Source organism: Lepidochelys olivacea (assembly GCF_965140295.1).
Source record: "Lepidochelys olivacea isolate rLepOli2 genome assembly, chromosome: 1".
In the NCBI taxonomy this organism is placed as follows: domain Eukaryota; kingdom Metazoa; phylum Chordata; order Testudines; family Cheloniidae; genus Lepidochelys; species Lepidochelys olivacea.
The window spans coordinates 269,338,297-269,363,615 of NC_140411.1; the positions used below are offsets into that span (position 1 = coordinate 269,338,297).

General features: G+C 39.7%; 1 protein-coding gene across 1 annotated transcript in view; it reads right to left on the reverse strand.

Annotated features, from left to right (window-relative positions):
• Positions 1-1,056: 1,056 nt before the first annotated feature.
• The window catches only part of NEDD1 (NEDD1 gamma-tubulin ring complex targeting factor), a 59,405-nt gene continuing 35,142 nt past the window's right edge, over positions 1,057-25,319 (reverse strand). Inside the window, exons 9-15 of the mRNA XM_084650176.1 lie at positions 20,298-20,429; positions 19,091-19,138; positions 18,498-18,727; positions 16,494-16,650; positions 14,940-15,096; positions 5,324-5,390; positions 1,057-3,426 (exon numbers count right to left, since the gene is read on the reverse strand). Coding sequence (XP_084506302.1) covers positions 3,322-3,426; positions 5,324-5,390; positions 14,940-15,096; positions 16,494-16,650; positions 18,498-18,727; positions 19,091-19,138; positions 20,298-20,429 — 896 coding nt within the window. The 3' untranslated portion in view covers positions 1,057-3,321. The remainder of the gene's footprint in view (positions 3,427-5,323; positions 5,391-14,939; positions 15,097-16,493; positions 16,651-18,497; positions 18,728-19,090; positions 19,139-20,297; positions 20,430-25,319) is intronic.

Sequence of the window (25,319 nt, forward strand, 5' to 3'; positions counted from 1 at the left end):
AGTCTAATTTTACATTGACAATTGTTTTAACATCTTAACGGGTTTCCTTTTTCCTAGTGTAAATTTAGGTTAGCCGTAGCTGCTTAGTACTGATGTCTTTATTACAAAATATTATCTAACAGTTTTTATTCCCGAGAAGATGAAATTCTACTTCATGCTATTATTGAAACAAAAATATTTTAGAATAATGTGGTATAAACATATGACTTTTGGCCCCAAACTGAACGTTACCCCTCCTTTCCCCAAACATCCAACAAATGATCACAAACCACATGCTACAGTTCAAATATTCTGAGAAATATTAACCTTCAAATATAGGTGACAGCCTCTTGGAAAAGTAGTACTGGTTTGCATCTTAGCAGGTGTCTAAATATATTTAGTCAATGACCCTGCCTTTAAGTAAAATCTTTTAAAAAGACTCATTTCTTTGCACTGTCAAAAAATCAGCCTGACACCAATTTTAAAGATGCATATATATTCTATACACTGCTGATTATATTATATATGTCAAATTCCAGAATCCAGGTTCCCAGATGAGAAATACTCACCCTAAAATCTGTCTTGCTATCAACCCAGAGAAAGGGAAAAAATTAAACTGTTTATTTTTTGAAGAGGAAGTATGTATGAGTCCAGGGAATGACTGCACAGGAGGGAGGAGAGTCTAGGATCCCAGACTCACCAGTACCTGAGAAGGGTGGTAGAGAGCATGCACTCTGCCTTTCCCACAAACATTTATTTGAAAATGCTCTTCAGCAATGGCCATCAATCCTGTCATAATTGTTCCCATTTCCAAGTCCGATATATCTATTACTCCAGAATCCCATGGTACAAACAGCATTTCCATAACACCAATTCCTTTAGATACCTGCCAGATTCAAAAGTAGAGGGAGATATGGCAAAGCTAGACTCAAAAAGGGATTCCAAGGTGGGATTCAATGAGACTTCTGGAGCTGACATGGCCCATCCCTAGTTTGCAGTCTTCTTCCTGACTCATACACACATCTACATCATTATTCCCACACACACACAAAAATGGGGGGGTTTAACCACAAGTGCTTTGTTCTAAAAGTTAAAACAAACAATTTTATTTTAAAATACAATTCAGATCTGTGTTCAAGTAAAATATGCTTTTTGCCCCCATAGGGGCTATCAGGATTGCTGGGGTGTCTCTGCTAGTCAGCAGTGACACGTTAATCCTGAGATAAGGAAACAAGCCCTAGGACAAAGGTCAAAAACCTTTTCTTCCTTTAATCACTGTTGTTGCAATGTCCTTTGTTCAGAAGCACAGAAAAGTTTACGAAGGGTTCTGATTCAAAAAGTAGAAGTCTTGGTGACATCTGCAGACAAATACTCAGGATGCTCTTCCAATTCCCTGCTATTTTATGGCCATCCTGGTGTGAACACTTTGGGAACAGTCTGGACATGTTTGGGTGCTACATCAGCTTAACAATGCAGGCTGTAGAACTGTGAAAGATTTACCACACTTTTAACCACCATCTTTTTCACAAGTTTCTGACTAGTAATTTGAATGTCAGAAATTGCTTACTCATCCTACAATCTTACAAAAGCTTTACAAAATACTATGTGATCTGTACATTATTTGCAATAAGTTTAATTTATTCTGCTTCCTTGAATTCAACTCAATATAGAAATACTTTTAAAAAACTTTTGAACATAGTAGCAATAAACTACAAACTGATATTCAAGTCCTGATCATAATGTTGAGGGTTACACCAATATTATTCTATTTTTCTTAGAAGAACAAAATAATTTAATTAGCTTGTAAAAAAAATACAGGAGCCGCTCCCTTATGCTTCTCTCTTTTAAAAAAAAAATCATGTTCAAGATGGTGACAAGATTCAAATAACATTCTTGCATGTTTCAAACTTTGCAATGTATTAAGTAAGTGACAGACTTGTTTTGTTATGGCTTTTTTATTTATTGGAAGAATGTCATGCTGGAGATAAACGTTACATGTTGTAGCTAATGAACTCTTGTGTTCTCAGTATTTTCTTTTTTGAAATCTTCTTTGCAATTGGATCATCATGTAATGGTTGTGGGTATCTTAAGATCTTCAGATCATCATCTGCAAAAGGCACTTGTAGCAGAACCTAATAAGCCCTTGCCGAGGCAACACTTTCACTGGTGTGATTCTGGGCAAAACCCTGGCCTCAATGAAGTCAGTGGCAAAACTCCCATTGACTTCAATAGGGCCAGCATTTCACTTCAGATATTTTGCCTCACTAGGAACTGCAAGAATAGGCCTGGCAGTGTTATACTGCTGGACTAAACAGTCAGTACTGACATGACACATGCAGTCATGTTAGCTTATAGCTAAAACAAATGAATTAAATTTGGTATTCAGCATGGCCAAAAGAAAGTTACAGTAGTGGTAAATAGTACCACTGGTTAAGTGTGTTCACTCAGAACACTTCAAAGGATACAAGTTATAGTCAATGAAACTGGGTAAGTTATTCGATATGCCATTAATTATGTAAATATTCAGACTTATGTAAGTGAAAGGATTCTAGTTTACACAACTGAATTTTAACAAACTCATCCTAAAAATCTAACATTTATAAGCGGGGGTGAGAGAGGGGAAAGCGAAGGGAGAGGAAGAATCAGTGGCAGAAGAGCACACACTTCTCATAAAAACCATTAAAAAAAACACAAGCAAGAGGATGATATCACATTCATTAATATTTCCAAGACTGAACCCAAGTTTTGCTCCATATAGGAAAAGTTTTGAGTTATTTATAACTGCATGTTAAATAATTACTAGTAGATTCCCTGTTTTTTCCAGCTATGCAGAAACAAAACTCTAAATGTCATACGGAAAAGAATGCGGTTTTCCACAAAAATAGTTGAAATACTGAAGCTAAAAAGACTGCTGCTGACAAAAGCGTAAAATAATGTGTCAGTCTACAGAGCTCTGACAGCAGGTATATCTCAAAAATTCTTATGGAAAATACATTTGTCCTGTTTCCTTTTAATTTATAAAAGGCACTTTGTGGACAGCTAAAGCATCGATAAAATACGTATCCTGTTAGCTTTCCTGTTAGACAACACATGTATTTCAAGTCAGTTTACCATAAAGATATGAACACATTCTTTACAGCAGTTATTAGTGCAGATTTGTTAAAAATTTTACAGTTCAGTATTGTCTTATAACATTTATTTTTAAAAGAAGAGGTTTTCTGAGTTCAAGAAAACAATACTGGTCTTCATACAGGATTTCAATGTTTGGTAGATGACATCTTGAAGGCTAAAGTACAAAATTCATTAAGTTCATGCCAACAAAATAAGCTCTGTGTGGACCTTTCAGAAGTGGGTCCTCAGTCTTTTGTTTTCCTCTCGTAGTCTCTCAATTTCAGCTACTAAACTTTCATTTACAGAGTATCTTTCAAGCAAGGCATGCATTTCATTCTAGAGACAAAGAGAGAAAAACCCTCATTATCAACAGCTAAAGTTTACTTTTCAAATTTTGTTCTCTGCAGTTTCCTCTTTTGAACAGATGAAAATTAATGTAAATGACAACAACCTGATAATATACTGTATCTTTTTCACAAAGAAATAAAAAAACCCCAACCTTTTGATAAGTTACTAACATGACTCTTTCTTGTTGGGGTACAGTACTTCTGTCATTAATTCCTTATTCTTTAATGGATATTTTATCAAAGTACACTTTTGTCCCAGTTAAGATGGGGAATATATTTTTCAATTTCCACTAAAAGAAGAATGACCAATGCTGGATACTAAAGATTTTTTTATGTAGGCCAAATAGCAGAAAAAACTTAAAATTTATAAATAGATTAGCTTAATTTGAAAAACAGATTAGACTTTCAATTTCTTAATGTATTTCCTTACTCCATTTCAGCATGTAAGCAACCCCTTCAATTACTAGTTGATTCTTCTGCTTAAACTACCAAAAAAACCCAACGATGTTAAGTGAATTTTCTTATTTTTTTTATAAAACCCAAGATTTGTAATGTTGGATGATTTCAAATTATATTTTGCATCATAGCTTTGTTTTAAAGAGTATGTTCTACAAGTTGCAGGATCTTCATCAGGACTCAGATGCTATAATTATCACAGCAACAACTAATGCAGTGATAATGCATTACAGTGTCCTATTGTAATGGTTGTTGAAAGGAAATTCTGTTGCCAAGGTAACTAACAATATTTATTTCGTGTTACCATAGTCCTTCCTCTCTTCTTCTCACCCAGTCAAGTATCTTTATTTTCATTTATTGGAGCCATGTCTGTGTTAAGGCCCCAATCTTGCAATTTATTGTGCCTGTGCCGAGACCCATGGCGCAATCACTGGAGCTTCATGCATGCCCAGATATCTGCTCACATGAATCCGTTAGCTGGATCTAGCCTAACAGAGTAAAAACGTCAGGGCTATACTGGCATCTCAAACAACCAACTACTCCCTCGAGCATCTAAAATAAAAAAATAATCATGTGCGCCATATTCCAAGTTGCTCATTCTGTCTTCCCACCCTGTTCCACTATAAAGATGTCCCCACCTACACACTGTTTTCCTGTGTGACATCCACTCTAAAATGATCACATGTGGGGAAGTGGTGAAGGCAGGGAGACATTCCCTCTCAGATTTACCTTCCTCCCTCATTAATGGAAAGATTTGTTTCCCCCTCTGCTCACAGCAAAACCAAGACATTCAGACTAGAGGTCTCAGAGTCTCATTTCAAGTTGAGCCCCTGTAAGCTCAATAAAAATATAGTTCATGTGAATTCTTTAGTGTTTGCCCTACAGTAGTTCAGTCAATGGCAATCTCATGAGTCCCAGTGCAGTGCTTTCTCTCCAGATGAATATGGACAAGGTAAGAAATAAATAGTTTTAACAACATAATATGCAAGTAATTAGATCTGTTTTAGGATATTAAGTAGGAAGACCATCACCGTATGGAGCAGTGTTCTGTGTTATACTGTATAGTTAGCATTAGTTCAGAGCATGAAAATAGGTCTGCTTCTGCTAGCATTCAGCAGAGCCTAAAAAAGGGAGGGAGAGAGAAAAAAGAAGCCAATGCTAGTCAATTTCTCTGGTTGGTATCCCATGTATCAAAACATTATTGGTTAGTTTCATTTGCCTTTTGGCAGTCTACTAGATTTCAATACTTCATTTGTTTAGCTTGAAACAGTTTAATACATCTATTAATATGTAGGTGTTTCCCCCTCCCTTCTCTGTATGTTTTCTATTTAGGTTGTAAGGCATGCATCTAGCTTTCAGTTTTATCTGTAAAGCAGCAGGCACACTTCAGCATTACTTATATACATTTTCATATTGTTCTTTGTACATACCAACTGCGTATGGAATTGTTTAATCATCTCCACTTGCAAATTCACAATGTCTCGGTGGCATGCTTCTCTGGGGGAACAAAGTATAAAAAGTCCCAAATGACACCTTTCCCATCAATTCCACAAAGACAGTAGTTCTCCTCTAGTCCCCAAACACACACACAAAACCAAAAAACCAATGGTCTTATAACGCTATAGGATATCCTGGACACAGGAATAAGGACAATGCCTATCCCTACTACTACCTGGTGCAGAAAGACAAGTAGAATTGTAATAAGTCATTCAGGATGGCCCATGTCTTTTGCTACTCCCAAGTTTCTGCAAGAACAGTTCATCCAGTGATTATATGAATCCTTGCTCATGATCCTTGAAAAAGGATTTCAAGAGCAGAGCAATACAGAACATTTGAGAGCTTGTCCTCTGTTTGCTAACAGGACCAGGAATGCCAACAAAAATACATTTTTATTTTTAATCAGTGATCCCAAGATTGGCATTTCATCTGATGCATCATAGGTTTATCTTAGATTTGGACTGTATTTTTAGTGTTCAATTTGAATGTTAACCTTGTTGGAGGAGAAAAGCCTCCTTCAGTCACAGAGTACGATGCACAAAGATGATGCTCAATAAATGAAAGTCATTTACCTCTACTTGGAATTAAAGAAGATTATGAATACAGGTCCACTCTTGTGGAAGGTACCTACAGATTGCATTATGGTCTGGAACAGTGATTACGATGGGCCATGCAGACTTTTCCAAGACCACAGCACATTCTAGGTCAAATGATGTACGAAGGCATGACCTCCTTGTCCTCATTTCCTAAGACTCTACAATAAACTCCAAGAGAGTGGAGAATATGAAACCATACTGATGAGCTATTTGAAGACCTCCTTTTACTGGCAAGTAACCTTCCCCTAACCCTTCTGAGTAGTGTCAGTACAGATCTTTAACTGGAAGGGTTCTTAATCTTTGGCATTGAGTTCTATCTCCCAGCACAGAGAAGTCCCTCAAATAAGAATTTTGCACTTAGCAACCTGAGAATCTCAGTATTGGGACCTTAATGAATCCACTATTCTTAGTTTACTTGGAGATAAAATGGATTCTGGGGAGCAGAGGTGTAATTCCATCTTTCCTCTCTGAATTTCTAGTCTTTGAAGAATACTCAGAAGAGAGTCAGAGGCCTTTCACACCATCCAACCCACCTCAACAGTCAGGATCTCTTGGCACCAAACTTCGAGACATCCAGAGTCTGAGATTTTGAGTAAGGGCTCACAACTTATTCTGACTTAGAATTTCTCCTAAAAAATCTTAGCTGACTCCATAAAGTATGGATCAGAGCAGAGTCTCCCAGTCGAGGCCCCAGTTGATTAACTGTAGGTTTGATGCTAGAAAATGTACTTTACAAAATGGGCACTCCTTAAACCTAGGCTCTTTAAAGGGATCTGCCATCCATAGTAAACTGATGAGCTTCATCTTAACATAAATTTCCAGAGAAACTCTTTTCTTTAATTAAAAAATTCATAGATAAAAACACAAAACAAGCAACTCAGAGGATGTTACATGTAATATTGCTAATGATTTGAAAATATGCAGTATCTTTTAGAGCCAGATTCAAAGCAGCGAGAACACACCGACAAATTAAACATACTTTGCAGATGCTTTGCATTGTCAGAGCAGCACAAACAGCCAGCATGTACACCCCAGTTTCCCCAAACCCTCATCCTCCATAGTCCCCTGCACACATGCCACTGCCCTTCAATTTCATCTTTTGATACCCCCAAATTCCCCTGCATGCACACAAGTATTCCCCCTGTTGAAGAGACACGTATCAATGGGTCAGGATTATTGTAATTTTTGACACTATTTTCATGAATGCACATTACAGGAGCAGAGGAAGAATGATCCTCTTGTTCGGAGAAATCATTCAAAGAACTGCCCTCTTTCAAAATGGATGCCACCTCCTATTATTCTCAAGGAGACAGAGAATGCCCTCCGTTAAAATACCCTCTTTCAAAATGGCCACCTCCTCTTGTTCACAATAGAAGTGATGCCAAGCTGCTCTCTGGCAGCACAGAACCCTCTACGCTGTAAGAAAGCAAAGATTTGCACTGTGTGAAGCAAGTAAATGGAGGCAGTGGCCATCATTATTTATGGCAGCCTGTGCCCTTAGTTCAACTGAAAACATTGGAGATGGCAGCCATTTCCAAAGAGAGCAGTTATTTGTGAGATTCTCTGTAGTAAAGTAATTCTCAACCTTTGCTGAAAGAAACCTTCAGCCAAAAAAACAAACAAACAAACCAAAACCAAACCCAGCAAAAATGGCCACTGATCCTATTAAAAAGTTGTCTAATGCTGCATATTCAAGTGATTTTAAGGAGTTTCAACTATATAGGAAGCTTGATTCTACATTAGTTATTAAAATCATCAAAGACAAACGAGAGTGACATCAAATGCTAAATTTCTTAAAAGATCCATTTAAGTTAAAATTAACTTAAACTAATAGATTTATCTATATATTCTCAGAAAATGTGTACCCAGTAAGTGCTGTAATTTTGGAGAGGATATTATGTATTTTTCATAAATAACAAAGACATTACGTGCAAAAATTCTACAGTCTTAAGTATGCAACAAGTTTTTCCACACAAAAAAAGCTGTGTAAACTCAACAAGAGTTGAGCATCATCAAGGAAGATACATAGGGATTCTGACTAATCTCTACCTGTTTGAGGAGTGGTATCCCTAAAATCATTTCCAAACCTAAGCCTGGAAAGTAACATCACAACGTGCTTCTGCTATTCCAACTGATGCTACTGTGGGTTTTATGTGGGGTTTTTTGTTACACAAACAACTAATTACATTTCAAAGTCTGAAAGTGCAAAGAAAGATGGCCCTTATATTCTATTCAACTACAATTATAAATACATTAGGAGGATATAGTGCTGTAGGCTGGAAGAATGATAAGAGAAATTTGTTTTAATTACTGTTCTAATGGTCAGACTCTTCTAATGATCCAAAGATTTGGATCACAAGTGAACATATGCCAATCTCAGGAACTGACCAAAGGGTTCTGTACCCTCTCTAAGAGGCCAATCAATACATCTACAATAAAAGGGTCAAAACTTCTGGGTCATAGCCCAAGACTGCTTTTCTCCCACTACAAATATCAATGATCTAAAACTAAAGTTAGTGGGAGCTGGGTCGATATACATGCAAATATTTTAGACTTGCATCACAGACAATTATAGATACTCCATTTCTCTTCGATTTCCCCGTTTTTTCAATTTTTTTCCCTTGGCACTGAAATGTTCAAACCAAATTGTATTAAAAGTTAGCTGTGGGAGAGTCAAGCCCTTGGCTTCCACAAACTAAGAGCCTCCCACAGATTCCTACTTTCAGAACCTTTTAAAAGATGCAGAAATAAAAATTTATCAGACCCAAGAGGTAATATATACCATTACATTGTGCGGTTGCTAAAATTCAGTGGCTGAAACAAGAGTGGCAGGTACTCCCCACCCTTCCTCTCCTCACTCAAACATATTCCTCCTGGCACACAATGAGCTTCCACCATTAGCCACCTTGCCTCAATTTCCTTCCATGCTCCCTGGTTTATTTGATAAGGAACTGAAGGTTTTGCTTTGGTTTTCTTCATTTGAGGGATGACTTCCCTAGAGTTACAGAAGAGGAAGCTGAACCTTTTTCTTAAGAATTGGGGGTGGGGAAAGAAAGGGGAAAGACAAGAAGAAGACTGCGAACAGGAGGAAAATATATACATTTTTATTGTATTTCTTGATTAAATCCTGGAGGTTATAAACATAAGCAGCTATGGTATTTTCTCTTGAAATACATAAAAAAAAAGGAGAGAGAGGCACTTCTGGAGTAGGTGGAATGACACTAATCAGTGTCATAGGAGAAGTAGTTTTTGCTAATAGCATAGCAATAGTTCTGTCAAATCACAGCAAAGCCACTGTGAGACCCCAGAAAATGTTTTGAATAATAAAAAAAGAGAAGATTATACAATGTTGTATACATATGAGAAAGACTATCACAAGAACCAAAACAATTTAGAACATTTCTATTTAGAGTAAAGTTGTGTGAAAATTATTAATTTCCATCTATATAATTGGCCTGCAAGTTTTTCAACAGAAAATCCGTGTAGAAATCAGTGCCACATCTCTGTATAAACAGCCTATAGAAATAATATAAAATGACCTTTGAAAGAGACACAAAATAACCTAAGACTTTAGGGAGTGCTATGTAAAAAAAAACAACAAAGGATCTGTTTAAAAAAAATAAAAATTAACACAAGCCCAGGCTCATGTTCGGAGATGTGTGGCTTGAAAGAATCCAAAGTGACATTCTCAGTCCAAGGAGGGGGACCATGGAGGAGAGAGAACCAAAGCCAACACAAACATAAGAGTGCTGGTGCAGGCTGAAAAGAATAAGGAAGACCTGAGGTGATACTGCACAACAAGTTAGACCCAAGTTTGTAAAAGAAAATGGGAGTAAAAGTGGGGGATACAGACACTCCCCACAACACTCCAAAAATTTTGGAATGCAAAGAGAAAAAACAAACCCATCACATCCTAGTTCGGTCCCTCAATAGTCCTCCTTTGCACACGTCTGGTTCGATTGTACCATTGATCACTCATTGCTGAGAGTTCTCAGAAGAACAAAAAACCCATTGGGGTTTTGGAGGGATTAAATTAGGTCTTGTCTACACCTGAGAATTTATGAAAAATAGCTATATCAGAATAATTATCGAAGAGTTATTTTGGGATAAGTCCCTATGTGGATACTCTTATTCTGGAATAAGAGTGCCTTCGTCCAATTTACAAAAGGCACTTTCAGTCTGGAGTAAGTCGTCCCATGGGAGCTTATACCAAAATAACTATCTCTGAATAATTATTCCAAAGTAGCTATTTTGGTAAATTCTGAGGTGTAGATAAGCTCTAAATTAATCCCTCCAGAACCCTGATGGGTTTTTTGTTGTTCTGAGAACTCCCGGCAATGAGTGATCAAACACTTCAGGTTCAAACCTGTGCAAAGAAGGACTACTGAGGGACCAATCTATAATAATTATTCAGGAATAGATATTTTGGGATATTTCCAGGGGTGGATAAATCCTTAGTTAAACTATCTGTCACAGCTAGCTTGAGCCCCTCTAGGAGTCTAAAACCACCTCCTCTCCATTTCAACCCAACCAGGTGTTGTTAAAACCCTACACAACTGTGGAACTTCATGAAGTTACTGGGGCAAGTCTACACTAACAAGTTTTGCCAGCACAGGTAAGTGTGTTAGGGGGTTGAAAAACCCCACCTCTTCCTGACATAGCTATGCTGGCAAAAAACCCTGTCCCTACACAGCTTATACTGCCAAGAGTCCTTTGGCACCCAATACAGCTTCTGTCATTTGAGGAGGTGATTTCAGTATACTGACAAAAGAACTCCTTTTGCTGGAATATGTTGAGTCTACATTACGAGGCCTTGCTGGTATAGTTGCATTGGCACAGCTGTACCAGCAAAGCCTTTGTAGCGTAGACTAGCATTTCCTCTCCTTTCTTACATGCTTTGATGAGCAGTGAAATACCTAACAATGCTCACATTTGAAATATCACAACTGTTATCTGCCTTACCAACCACTAAAATGAATGGGGCAGTTTACACCTCGGAGCTGTATCAGGCTCTTTGCAAACATTGCTGCCTTAGTCACAGTCGGCCTTGTCTAGGCTAGGACTAGACTTGTCTAGGCTAGGACTTGAAGGTGCATCGTTAGCTAACAAATTCCAACTAACTGGTTTTAAAAACTTAATAATCACAAGGCACACTGCCTTTAACATGGGCTAAACTGGTTGAGTTAAAGCCAAAAGCAAGAAAGAGTAAAGGTCAGGCTGAATGTCACACCAGAAAAATTTTCCTCAGTTTCCCAATAGAAGACCGACTCTTCGGACACAAACAATGCAGGGAAGCAACACTAAAAAATAAATTGTAGGGAACAATTTTCTACCAGCAGGGAAATCCACTAGGTCATCTAGTGTTTCTTTTCCTCTTCATTTCCAAAATCTCGAATTCCAACAAATGCAATGCACTGGACTCACGATACAATGAGTTAGGAGGTTTATGGTGAATGTTCCTATATTTTGAGCTAAGCTGTTTAAAAAGCCATTCCTTCGGCTTTTAGGGAGGCATTCTGTTTTCATAAAGTGAGAGAACTTTTAGTAACAGCTCCACACGCACAACTAAATGTATGCCAATCAACGTTCTTCATTTACAATACAGGCTTCATTTTGTGTAGAGCTGCACCCAATACTGCAGTACATAACTGATTTAATAGCTTTACAGTTATCTAGATCCTGAGAAAAGCTCAAAGCATTGCTTTGAACAATTTATTTTCTTGTTTAAAAAAAAATTATATATATACACTGTGATTGGCTCAATAAATTTCCACCAAAAAATAAAAAAGCAGAAGTGAAGGCAAAGTATAAGATACAAAAAACCCTTCAATAGGTCTCAGCAACACCTGACATATTAAAATGAATGCTCTAGTGATCTCTATTTAAGTGCATCATTTCAAAAATGTTAAGATGGTAACAATCTTTCCCACTCTAACTTGAGCCATATCAAACCTGATTTAACTGCAACTGAAGTCCGTATCAGCCTTTCCATTGATTTCATTATGAGTTGGATTGGGCCCCAGAGGGGAAAAAAAAAAAAAAAATCATCTCCCAAAATTGTTAGTACCCAAAGCAGAAACTCCTATTTCTAGAGAAGGAAGAAGCAACAGAAGATTCCATAAAATCTACTAAGGAACTCATCATGTAGACCTTAACTTACCCAAGAAGCATGTAGCTTACCAACCCTGCAAACGTATGTAAAATTTATTCATATGAGTAGTCCCCATTGTGGTATCAACCTATTGAAATCAATAGGACTACTCACATGAATAAAGTTATGCACAGGCTTACAAGTTTGCAATATTGGGACCATTGATACTTCAGTGATAGGAGATACAGAAACTAGGACTGTCGATTAATCGCAGTTAACTCACGCGATTAACTCAAAAAATTATATCGCGATTAATTGCAGTTTTAATCACTGTTAAACAATAGAATATCAATTTAAATTTATAAAATATTTTGAATGTTTTTCTACAATTTTCATATATATTGTACTCTGGGTTGTAACTGAAATCAAAGTGTATATTATTCTTGATTACAAATATTTGCACTGCAAAAATGATAAACAAAAGAAATAGTATTTATACAAGTGCTGGAGTGCAATCTGTCACGAAAGTGCAACTTACAAACGTAGATTTTTTTTTACATAACTGCACTCAAACACAAAATAGGAAAACAATGTAAAACTTCAGAGCCTAAAGTCCACATAGTCCTAATTCTTGTTCAGCCAATTGCTAAGACAAAGAAGTTTGTTTATATGTACAAGAGATAATGCTGCCCTCTTCTTATTTACAATGTCCCCAGAAAATGAGAACAGGCATTTGCACGGCACTTTTGTAGCCAGCATTGCAAGGCATTTACATGCCAGATATACTAAACATTCATATGCCCCTTCATGTTTTAGCCACCATTCCAGAGGACCTGCCTTCCATGCTGATGATGCTTGTTTTAAAAAAAAGCATTAATTAAATGTGTGATTGAACTCCTTGGGGGTAGAATTGTATGTCCCCTGCTCTGTGATACCCGCATTCTGCCACATATTTCATGTTATAGCAGTCGCAGATGAGGACCCAGCTGATGTTCATTTTAAAAACACTTTCACTGCAGATTTCACAAAACGCAAAGAAGGCACCAATGTCAGATTTCTAAACATAGCTACAGCACTGAACTCAAGGGTTAAGAATCTGTAGTGCCTTCCAAAATCTGAGAGGAACTGGGTGTGGCGCATGCTTTCAGAAGAGCAAGACTCTGATGCAGAAAACTACAGAACCCAAACCACCAAAAAAGAAAATCAGCCTTCTGTTGGTGGCATCTGACACAGATGAAAACGAACAAGTGTCAGTCCGCACTGCTTTGGATTGTTGTCGAGCAGAACCCATAATCAGCATGGATGCACGCAGGATTGCCAGGCATCTTGGTTTTGACTGGAACGCTCGGTCAAAAAGGGACCCCGGCGGCTCCGGCCCTGCCCCGAGCACTGACTCTGCGCTTCCATTGGCTAGAAACTGCAGCCAATGGGAGCTACAAGAGTGGTGCTTGCGGACGAGAGCAGCGCGCAGAGCCTCCTGGCCCCCTGACCCAGAAGTTGGACCTGCTGGCTACTTTCAGAGTGCAGTGCGGAGCCAGGACAGGCAGGGAGCCTGCCTTAGCCTCGCTGCGTCACTGACCAAGAGCCGAGATAAGCCCACTCCCCAACCCCGAGCCCCAACCCTCTGCCCCAGCCCTGAGGCCCCCCCAAACCCAGAGCGCCCTCCTGCACCCCAAACTCCTGATTCCCAGCCCCACCCCAGAGCCTGCACCCACAGCTAAGGCCCCCCTGCACCACAACCCCCTGCCCCAGCCCAGAGCCCCCCGCCACACCCTGAACCCCTCATCCATGGCCCCACCCAAAAGGCCACACCCCCAGCCAGAGCCCTCACCCCCTCTTATACCCCAACCCCCTGCCTCAACCCGCAGCCCCCTCCCGCACTCTCAATCCCTCGCCCCACCCCCCACCATGGAGCCACCTCCCACACCCCAACCCCCTGCCCCAGCCCAGTGAAAGTGAGTGAAGGTGGGGGAGACCAAGCCACCGAAAGAAGGGGAACGTAGAAAGCGTGGAACGGAGCCTTGGGGAAGGGGTAGAGCTACGATGTTTGGTTTTGTGCCATTAGAAAGTTGGCAACCCTAGACGCACGTCCCCTGGAATGGTGGTTGAAGCATGAAGGAACATATAAATCTTTAGCGCATCTGGTATGTAAATATCTTGTGATGCTGGCTACAACAGTGCCATGAGAACACCTGTTCTCACTTTCAGGTGACATTGTAAACAAGAAGCCGGCAGCATTATCTCCTGCAAATGTAAACAAACTTGTCTGTCTGGGCGACTGGCTGAACAACAAGTAGGACTGAGTGGACTTGCAGGCTCTAAAATTTTAGATACATGGTTTTATTTTTGAATGCAGTTTTTTTGTACGAAATTCTACATTTGTAAGTTCAACTTCCATGATAGAGATTGCAGTACAGTACTTGCATTAGGTGAATTGAAAAATACTATTTCTTTTTTTTTTTTTTTTTACAGTGCAAATACTTGTAATCAAAATATAAAGTACACTTTATATTCTCTGTTGTAATTGAAATCAATAGATTTGAAAATGTAGAAAACATCCAAAAATATTTAAATGGTATTTTATTATTGTTTAACAGTGCGATTAATCATGATTAATTTTTTTAATCGCTTGACAGTCCTAACAGAAACCCTAATATTAGTAAGACAGCTTGATGACCAATGGAAATATCTACAGCATATTTACCATACTTTAGTTGAAAAGTTGAATTCTGATTATCCAAAACTGAATGATTTGTTTTGCCATCCAGAGTTTGTATTAAATACTTCTTATAAAATTATAAAATTCAGTTTAAAAAAATCAAGTCAATGAAATATTCCAAACACTGCATGAACAGACTTTACCTGAAATCATCCAGCGTTTCCTGTATCATATTTTGAATGAAATGAATTTGAACTGATGTCAAAGGTGCATTTGGTCTATTACTTCCAATGGTGTCAACTATTTTTTCAGATAATGAACTGGCAACTCCCGCAGTGACAGAGGAAGTTATCTTTGGACCTAAAGAAGAAAAATGAAGAGTCTTAGAGTGAATCTGGAGGAGAGTAAGAGAAAACTTCAGTTACTCCACAAAGCATCTGTCTTAAGAGATGGATCACAAACTTAATGAGTCAACAATGTAATACTGTTTCAACAAAAAGCTAACATAATTCTGGGATGTATTAGCAGGAGTGTTGTAAGCAAGACGCGAGAAGTAGCTCTACTCTACTCAACACTGATAAGGCCTCAACTAGAGTACTGTGTCCAGTTCTGGGCATCACACTTCGGGAAAGATGTGGATGAACAGGAGGAAGTCCAGAGGAGGGCAACAGAAATGAGTAAAGGTCTAGAAAACATGACCTTCGAGGAAAATCCGGAAAAAAAAAACGCCCTGTGTTTGTTTAGTCTGGAGAAGACTCAGGGGGGGACATAACAGTCTTCAAGTACATATAAGGTTGTTATAAAGAGGAGGGTGCTGAATTGTTCTCCTTATCCACTGAGGACAGGACAAGAAGCAATGCTCTTAAACTACAAGAAGAGAGATTTAAGTTAGACATTAGGAAAACTTCTTAACTGTCAAGGTAGTTAAGTACTAGAACAAATTACTTAGGGAGGTTGTGAAATCTCCATCACTGAAGGTTATTAAGAACAGCTTAGACAAAACAACCAACTGGAGTGGTCCAGATAATACTTAGTCCTGCCTCTGAGCAGGGTACTGGATTAGATAACATACGTACGGGGGTCCTTCCAGCTCTACATTTCTATGATTCTATGTTGTTGAATATTTTACTCATAAGATTAAGTGACTTGAGAGCCTAAGGGCCAGATCTACAAAGGTACTAATGATATGGCTAGGTGCTTAGTGGGATTTACAAAAGCAATTGAAATATAGGTCTTATTCAGGTGCTTTAGAAAAATCCCACTAACCACCTACCTGCATCTTTAACCACCTCAACACCTTTGTAGATCTGGCCTTTAGGCTCCCAAGTCATTTGGGAGTGTTTACACAGACAGTTTGCTGCAAGCTGAGGTGTAAGTCTGCTGCAGACTAAAAGCTCCCTAGTGCACTTTCAGCTACACGACTTTGAAATGGGAGTAGATCAGAATGCATGAGGGATTTCTTTAAGTGCATGGCAGCAAGGTCCACACAGACAGGTTGTTTGGCAGGTTATAGTTACACCCAAGCTTGCTGCAAACTAAGTGTTCATGTAGACAAGCCCTTAGATGCTTTTGATTATTTTATCACACATCTAAGCAGCTCAAGTTATACTTAGTATACTATAAACAAAAAAATTCCTCACAGTTACTTGCCCTTTTATTCAGTTTTAATGCTAAAGTAACTTCTGTGACAGTTTTCACATCAGGTATCATAACACACAATAACCACTTGTAAAACCAGACAACTTCCACACACTTACTTGCTGAGGTAGTACCATTTACTGGTGAATCGGACATCAAGAGTGTCTGAATATTCTTCCCTAGCCTCTCATTTGCTTCTGGAGTCTTGATTACAGTGGGCAAAAGTGGAGTATTTGAATTTCCAGACTCAGCATTCGATGAGCTCAATTTTGAAAGCTTGTAAGTCAAATTAAAAACAGCAATAATTGTAACACTTCAGTTGTACTTAATGACAGTTTACATTTTAAGATCTACATTGCCTCATGTATTTTTGTGCTTGGAAAGCTGGAACAAATAGTTCTGGCTAGAAAACAAGGATTCCATTTCCCCCCAAATTTTGAGATTTTGGAATTTGCTTTTGTTCTGTTTCAAAATAAAACAGACCTTTTGACATTTTTCACAGAAATGAGAGCACCAATCCCAGAATACCCATTAGCCTAGCAGCTAGGGAACCCCCTGGGATGTAGGAGACCTGCTCCAAATCAGAAGTGCCCTAAACATCAGGTTACACAGATAGGAACATTTCAGAGAGGACTAACAAAGTTTCTGGGGAGAAAAATTGGTTTGCTGAGTTGGCATTTTTTAATGAAAGTGTTTAGACAAAAAATTTCCAACAAACTCTAGTGACTAATGAAAACTAAAATTTAAATACAAATATTTACAGCATATCCTTGAAGCTGACCTCAAAAAAAAAAAAAAAAACCCCCAACAACTTAGCTTTGCATTAATATTAGAATGGTAAAACCCAGTATCTACTTACTATTGTTGAAGGAAACAGACACACTATTCATGACTAATACAGTATTTTCCTCTCAGCAGAAAAAATATGGCAGATGAATTATTCTCTTAGAAAGAGAAGAGCACTATCTCCTCTAGCCAGTAGCGAAGCCATATGTTCTGGTAATGGTGCTACAGGTCCCACGTGAGCCACAATTGCAGAAAAACAGGGAGTTGGCAATACAAGAAAAGCCAAGAGAGGCTTCAGACTCAACAGTGCCCTGGCCACACAGTTCTTGGGCTTACATGTTTATTCCCTTTCTGGGATAGTGCCAAGACTTCTGGACCTGAAGACCTCTCAGGTTTTTTTACCTTTGCTCACGAGGGCATGCCTGAAACATCCTCAGATAGAGAACCTGCGTGAAACTCAGGAGACTGTGCCCAAAAGTCTTGTGCTGCAACAGACTTTTTCAAAGCTAAAGAAAACCCTGACATCAAGGGAAAACTTGCTGTGGCTTGTTCCAGTGGAAGAAGATGATGATGTTTGGCAGGTGCTGGCTTAGTACCACATCTCTCTTATCTGGGTAGATCCAGGCACTAACAGAGGACCCATAACAACAGATTCTTGAGACACAAAAATCAGCCTCATAACCAACTGATACTCAAAGCTAGCTACAGAAAGAAAAGAACTGGAGTGACGTGGGCCTTTTGTAAATTCAGCTGTAAAGGTTCAGTGCTGCAAGCATGGCTTTCTAGAGAGTTCCTGAATCTCAACAGCAACAGAGGTGGAAGCAGATTTCATAAAGAGGAGTAAGCAGAGACCACCTCAAAAGAAATGACATTTTCCCCTTTCTAATTCCTAAGAGTTTTGTGGAAAATGCTTTCTAAGTCAAGAAGAAATAGCTCCCAACTATTCAGAAATTAGAAATATTCTGCATGGTAGTATAATTTGTCTTCATTGGTTTCAATGTATTATAATGCCAAGGACTTTTTAAAAAAGGATGTAAACTCGAATATCATGTTGCTCAAGACCACAATAGACTTCTCAAAAGTGATTCATTGTAAGTCAGACATTTAAAGAGATCAAGAATCAGAATGGTCTAAACTGGAGTAAAACAGAGATACCGTAAAGTTATTGTGACATCTAAGGGTTATTTTGCAGTCCTTTTAGAACACATTAGCTGGAACAATTTTTGGCAAATTCCCCATCAGCAAAAAAAGTATTTATTGCAGGTAAAAGGTAAGAGGCATACACTTAAAAACAAAACAAAAAACTATCATTTATGAGAAGAATTAGCGTAGAGTACCTGTTTCAAGGGTTCTCTAGATTCTTGTTTTCCAATACTTATTTTTGTAGCTTCAGCATCTTGATTTGGATGCTCATCTTCTTCTTTAATAGGAGAGCCCACAAATGCATGTAATGGGCTAGAACGTGTCCCTTGCATGCAAACACCTACTGTGTTTCTTTTTATGGGAAACACAGTGTTGAATTGGGGAAGGAAATCCAAACCAGGAAAGTAGGGCTGCAAAGCCAAACCTGAAAGGGAGAGAGAAAACAAAAGGCTTTTCTGGCTTACACTGAAGTATTCATAAACACATAATCAAACAAGCAAACATGGAGAGAAAACCCACATCCTGCACTACTGATTACCTACAGGAATGCTTTTCTTAAAACAGTTATGATTTGCTGTTACACAGCACACCAAACGTTATACACATTGGGCTCTGACATTATTACATCCATTTTATACCAGTGCACTTCCACCGATGTTTGACTGCATGGATGGTTTGGTTTCAATGGAACCATATCAGCATAAAGCTGGCATAATGCCCTGGCTAACCAGGATTCTTCTGTTTTTAACTTTGACGGTAAACAGAAATGCACTGCAAAAGCACTTACCATCTCCTTTTCCTGGAAGATCTTCATTTGTTTTGTAAATGGCAACATCTACAAAATATTGACAAAAATAAAAAGGTCAATTTAAAACTTGTATAGATTGAATCTGTGTCAGTTTTCTATGTCAACACCGTAGTTTAAAAATAAGCAATTAACTGAACTATGAAACAGGAACAACTTCTGTATTCTGAACTCCTGCTTCTGCACTGAGACGTGCTAGTACAGACTCTTGCATAGAGCGCTGTACGGATATAAAGTTTGTATCTGTATCCGATCTACAGAAACGGTCCACAGATAAAAAACAGATTTGTGGGGCTCAAGATACAAAATTTGTTTCTGCAGATCTATAGGGCTCTACTTGTACAGATGCACGACTTCCAATAGGGTTGCCCACAGGTGCAGAGGTCCACATTAGTGCGTGTGCTTACAGGATCATAGCCCAAAGGCGAAAGCAGAGGCACTACTCTGACTTCCCCATCAACATAAGCTCCTAGAAATCAATACAAATAACGCCTCTGATCGTTTGCTTATTAATTTGTCTTCTGGGTACTTGAGCGCCACATTAGTCTATTTCCTACTTTTGTTTCTAATAAGTTTTAAAAATATGTATCATAGGGAAAGAGTCTGAGGTGCGACCAGGATCCCGGGACTTTGGGAAAACTTGGATCTAGACTGTGCACCACAGGCCCATCTCGGACAATAAGTATTCAAAAGACCACAGTGGCAGCGTTTTTATTATCAGAGGGGTAGCCGTGTTAGTCTGGATCTATACAGGCGGCAAAGAGTCCTGTGGCACCTTATAGACTAACACACGTACTGGAGCATAAACTTTTGTGGGTGAATACCCACTTTGTCGGATGCATGTAGTCACCCACGAAAGCTCATGCTCCAATACGTCTGTTAGTCTAGAAGGTGCCACAGGACTCTTTGCAGCATTTTTATTGACACTCAACACTGATATTTTCTTATAACCAACTCTTGCATTTTTACACATATGCTCTGATGAAAGTTTGTTATCTGCCTACTTAAAACAAAATCCTAGTTTTCCAAAGTCTGCAAAAAGATAAGATCCTGTGCAATATGTACAAGACTAAACGCATGAGCCTTGTTATAAGGAGAAGTTCTGCACAAAATGATGCCAGACAGAGCACACAGCGAGAATTCATCTGCACTGTATCTAATCTTACAAGTTTCAATATTAACAACTTACCATCTCTGACTGGAGAGAACATGTCACCCAAACTATCTCGTCCCAGATCATCAAAATTAGTCATATCGGCATTCTTCCCATGATCTGTTTCTTTAGATATAATTACATCCATGCTGCCGCTACGAGGAAAACCTTAAGATAACAACAACATTCAATTACGGATTTACTGATTCATTTAATCAAAAAAAATAAAAGATTCTGCTTGCTTTACAAAATCTCAAACTGAACATCAATCCAAGCAGTTTCCCGAACAAAAGGCAAAACAAAGTTTTCTATACTTTTATTGTACTATCTTATAACAATTCTAATTAGAAAACCAACTCTGATAGCTTTGCCTGTACCTCATTGATGCCTCCAGTCACACGCGTGAGAGAAAAAATATCAGCTGACTTATTCCTTTTATACAAGGAGTCTTGTTAATGGGGACAAATGCTCAAACTAAGATTTACAGGTAACGCTACAAAATGTATTGTTTATTTGATGGATGCAGTCAGGATAAATGGAAATTAGTAAAAAATAAATAAATAAAAAATCCAACACCCCACTCCCCAAAAAGTAAAGTACTTTTATAAGCTTTATAAGGACCTATCAATATTATCCAGCAATAAAAGCAGTCTCTGCTTAAATATCCAGCTGTTAAATTTTCAATTTAAAATTATATATAATATATGCATGCGTATCTTCAAGCTGCTTTCCCCTCCACCTGCCAAGCTCTAAAACTAGTGTTTAGAAAATGAGCAATTAGCGAGGTACCCCTAGGCTTTGTTTGCCAGAAGCTGGGAATGGATGACAGGGGATGGATCACTTGATTACCTGTTCTGTTCATTCCCTCTGGGGCACTTGGGATAGGCCACTGTCGGAAGACAGGATGCTGAGCTAGAAAGACCTTTGGTCTGACCCAGTATGGCCAGTCTTATGTCATCTTAAAGCTGCCACATACTGCCCGCGCCCCAAGCACAGCCCCCACATTTCCCATTGGCTGGGAACCGTGGCCAATGGGAGCTGTGGATGGGGCAGCACGCAATGTCGTCTGACCACGCCTCTGCATAGTAGCCGGAGGGGGGAACATGCTGCTGCTTACAGGAGCTGCTTGAGGTAAGCACTGCCCAGAGCTTGCACCCTTCTGCCCTCCAAACCCCTTGGTCCCAACCCAGAGCACCCTCCTGCACCTCATCGCCAGCCCCACCCCAGAGCCCCCACCCCCAGCCAGAGCCTGCATCCCTTCCCGCAACCCCAACACCACAATTTTGTGAGTATTCGTGGCCTGCTATACAATTTCCATACCCAGATGTGGCCCTTGGACCAAAAAGTTTGCCCACCCCTGCCCGAGGTGCACTCCCCATCCCATAAGGGATACATCTGATGTTATACTAACAGTGAGAGGAAGCTGGATGAATGGGACTCCTGCACAGACTTTAGAGGGGTCCCTCCATCCACTGAGTGAGTCCAATTCATGGTGAGGGACTCATAGGAGCTTGTCTAGACTGTATGTTCAGAATATAGACTGTTTGAGCCATCCTTGAAAGCAGCAAAGGCATAATCTGGTGTAGTGTATTACAAAAAAACATGCTGCCATAAGAACTAACATAGGAAGACAATTTCTTGCTGAAGTCTGGGGACCTACTTGCAGCTTGGAAATGAGGTTTGTTAGAGTTACAAATCTGTCCCTCAGAAGATAAGCTATAGCTGTTATGGAATTCAAAGAAGCCCCTATGAAATCTATTTGCTAAACCAGAGTCAAGGTGGACTTCTCAATACTGAGTTGAAATCTTAATCTATGGAAGACAGACATCATTAGATGGATGGCAGACACACTGAGTTTTGTTGTACGACTGTCCCTTCAGCAACCAACCAAAGTAAGCGAAAACTATTATTCCCAGATAACGCAAATGAGCAGCTACCACTGCTAATATGTTTGAGGACACTCTTGAGGCAGAGGAAAAAAATCAAAAGGGAGTACTTCATACTGCAAGAGACTGGCTGACTAGAAAGCGAAGAATCCTCCTATCAAAGGGGTGAACTGTGATATGGAAGTATACATCCTGATGACTGAGGGCCAAGAATCAATTCCCAGAATCTGACAATGGAATTATAGCTGAAAGAGTCACCATCCTGAATTTTTGTGATTTCATAAAGGTGTTTAGGAGTGCCAGAGCTAATATTGGTTTCCATCCTCTGTTCTTTTATGGGACCAGAAAAAAAAACAAAACTTGGAATTCAAACCCTTCCCTCTGTGCTTGGCTGAAACTGCTTCTATGGCCCCTATACATAGGGGAGAGTTGACTTCCTGACTCAGCAGGTGTTTGTGAGAAGGGTCCCTGAAAAGGGATGGGGAAGGTGGGGACGGAGGTGAATTGACTGTTGTAACGCAGAGTTGTGGCTTCCAAAACCCACTTGCTGGATATGATTAGTTCCCAGGCTGGTTGGAAATGGAAGCGTCAGTTTTCAAAGAGAGGGAGGCAGACAGGATGGTGCAGCTGAAGATTCCTATTGTAGGGATATTCCGTGCCCTTGACCAAATCATCATCAACATTGATGTTTGGAGAAAGAGGACTGCTAGGTGGTGATGGTTGCAGCAATAGTCACAGTGCGTAGTCTCTTCTTTTGATAGCTGGGTTTCTTTTAGGTGGTTCAGTGGATCTATGGGAGAAATAGTATTGAATCAGATGAGCTCTCTATGCAGTGTACAATCGCCTACATTTTCTCTTACTTACTGAGCAAGGCCTTGGAATCTTTTCAAGTGCGAAGAGGTTCATCTGAGGACTCAGAAAAGAGGTTAAGCTCCTAGAAAGGAAGATTCGCTACAGTATTTTGGACCTCCCTAGAAAAGTGAAACAGTTGTAGCCAGATATTCTATGCATAGCAACTACAGTAGAGATGGAATGAGCCACTGTGCTGGCTGCATCTCGGGAAGCTTGCAGAGAGGTTCTTGCCAAGAGCTGGCCCTTGGTGATGACAGCTTTGAACTGATTACAATGTTCTGCTGGGTGGTGATCAATACAATTGTTGAATTTATCCTAATTGATGTAGTTGTATTTTACCACCAGGGCTTGGTAATTAACAGGCTGGAATTATAGAGTCACTGTTAAGTAGCTCGAGTCCAAATAGGTCAAGACGCTTTTGTTCCTTGACACAGTGTATCAACTTCATCTGATGATGTGTGTTATGCTCATTGACAGCTTCCACAACCAAAGAATTCAGTGGAGGGTGGGTCAATGAATAGAAATTCTGATTTTTTTCACCAGTATGCAATTTTTTTGTCCTCCCATTTGCAAGCAGGCATGCAGTGGCTGGACTTTGCCAGATGGTTTTGATAGGATCTAGTTTTGCTTCATTCACTGGTAGAGCCTTTCAGCCAAAAGTTGAAGTCAAAAAAACCTTACGTTGGGACTCCTGGACCTCTTCTGGCAGAATCTATAACGATTCAGAAATACATTTAACCAATTCCTAAAACTGCTTAAAATACTCAGCAAGAGAAGGTGGAAGTGGCATTATGGGCTTGTTTGAGGAGGCTGATGAAATACTAGTTTGTGATGTCACCTCCTTGTCCACTCTGAGGCTGTTAAGGAGAGAGTGATGAGAGGGCAGAGTGTCTCCCTTAACAATCCCCATGGGAGGAACTGGGAGGCTTCAAGAACTGCTGATAGCAGATAGCCCAGAGGTTCCAGTATGGCCACTGAAGTTGACCACAAGGCAAAGGAGGGAGGATACAACGCTGGTCATGCAGGTAAAGAGGGGCATAAGGTTATCTGCCCTCAGATTTCCTGGCAGGATAGAAAGATGGAAGAATGTCTCTTCTAGAACAGTCAGGGGATCCCCATACAGAGATTTGGGAGTCTGAGGAACCATCCTTGATTTAGTCCAAAGGTGGAGTGGACAACCGAAGCAAATGCAACTGCCTGTCTGCTGCGATCTGTACTGGAGATCTGAGATACCGGTGAAAGATATGGTCTTGGAGACCAAGTGGATTTTGGTGTGGACAAGCACCTGGAACCCATTAACAAGAGGGATTATGGCTTGTCTGATATGACCAAGTCTCTAGAATACCTAAATTCTTGCAGTACCAAGTGTAAATGAGCCAAAAATAAATAAAGACTCTGCAGAAATCAGTGTCAGTACCAAGAGAACTACCTGCTCCTGTGATCCCAGCTTGGAAGATGGGGCAGGTACCAATGGCACTGACAGTTGACACACATTCCTGTTAGATGACTCTGGTACCAAGGATGAAGATAGCCTGTCTTCTATGGATACCAACATCTTGGATACTCATAACCAGCACCGACTTCTGTGAAGTAGAGTGTTTGGAGCCTCTGCTAGGTCTATCATGCTTTAATAGTACCTGGATTGGTTTCAGTACCAAGGTATGACTGGTACCATGGTGTTCTGAAGAACTGGAAGTCTTTAAAGAGCTTCAAGTACCAGAGTAGTTTGGAGCCTTTATGAAACTCCTTTTGTGTCCTGAGGTCTCTGGAGCACAGTCGCCGAGATGACCAGACTCTTTTCGATGAGTCTCTCTACTAGGAGAACTAGAACTTCTTTTCTTAGGAGCCTGGGAGTACCTTCTGTAGTCTTTTCTGTCAAGGATTGACCAAGAAATGAAGGTCAACAGGGCAGCAGTAAAGAATACTCAGATGTCAATGTACAGAGGGATTTCCTGGGCCTGAGGCTGGTCACAAAGCCTATTCCCATCGTTAGGAGCTGAAACTTGATTTAATCTGTTATTTCTCAATCTGTTGTTAAAAGATGTGCAGATCTTGCACTCTGCAGATTATGCGAGTATCTCCTAAACAGTGGATTCACCAACAGTGTCTGTCACTAATCAGGATGGATTCCCAGCAGAAGATGGTTTTAATCATGGGGATCCCAGAACACCCCAGCAAAAAAACCCAAAACAAAACCAAACCTCACCCTGCCCCCGAAGCTCTCCGGGTGGGGGGAGGAAATATTATACCAAAACCCCCTGTAAAATAACTAACATATGAAATAAACTGAAATATACTAAAACTAACTGGTTAAAACAAA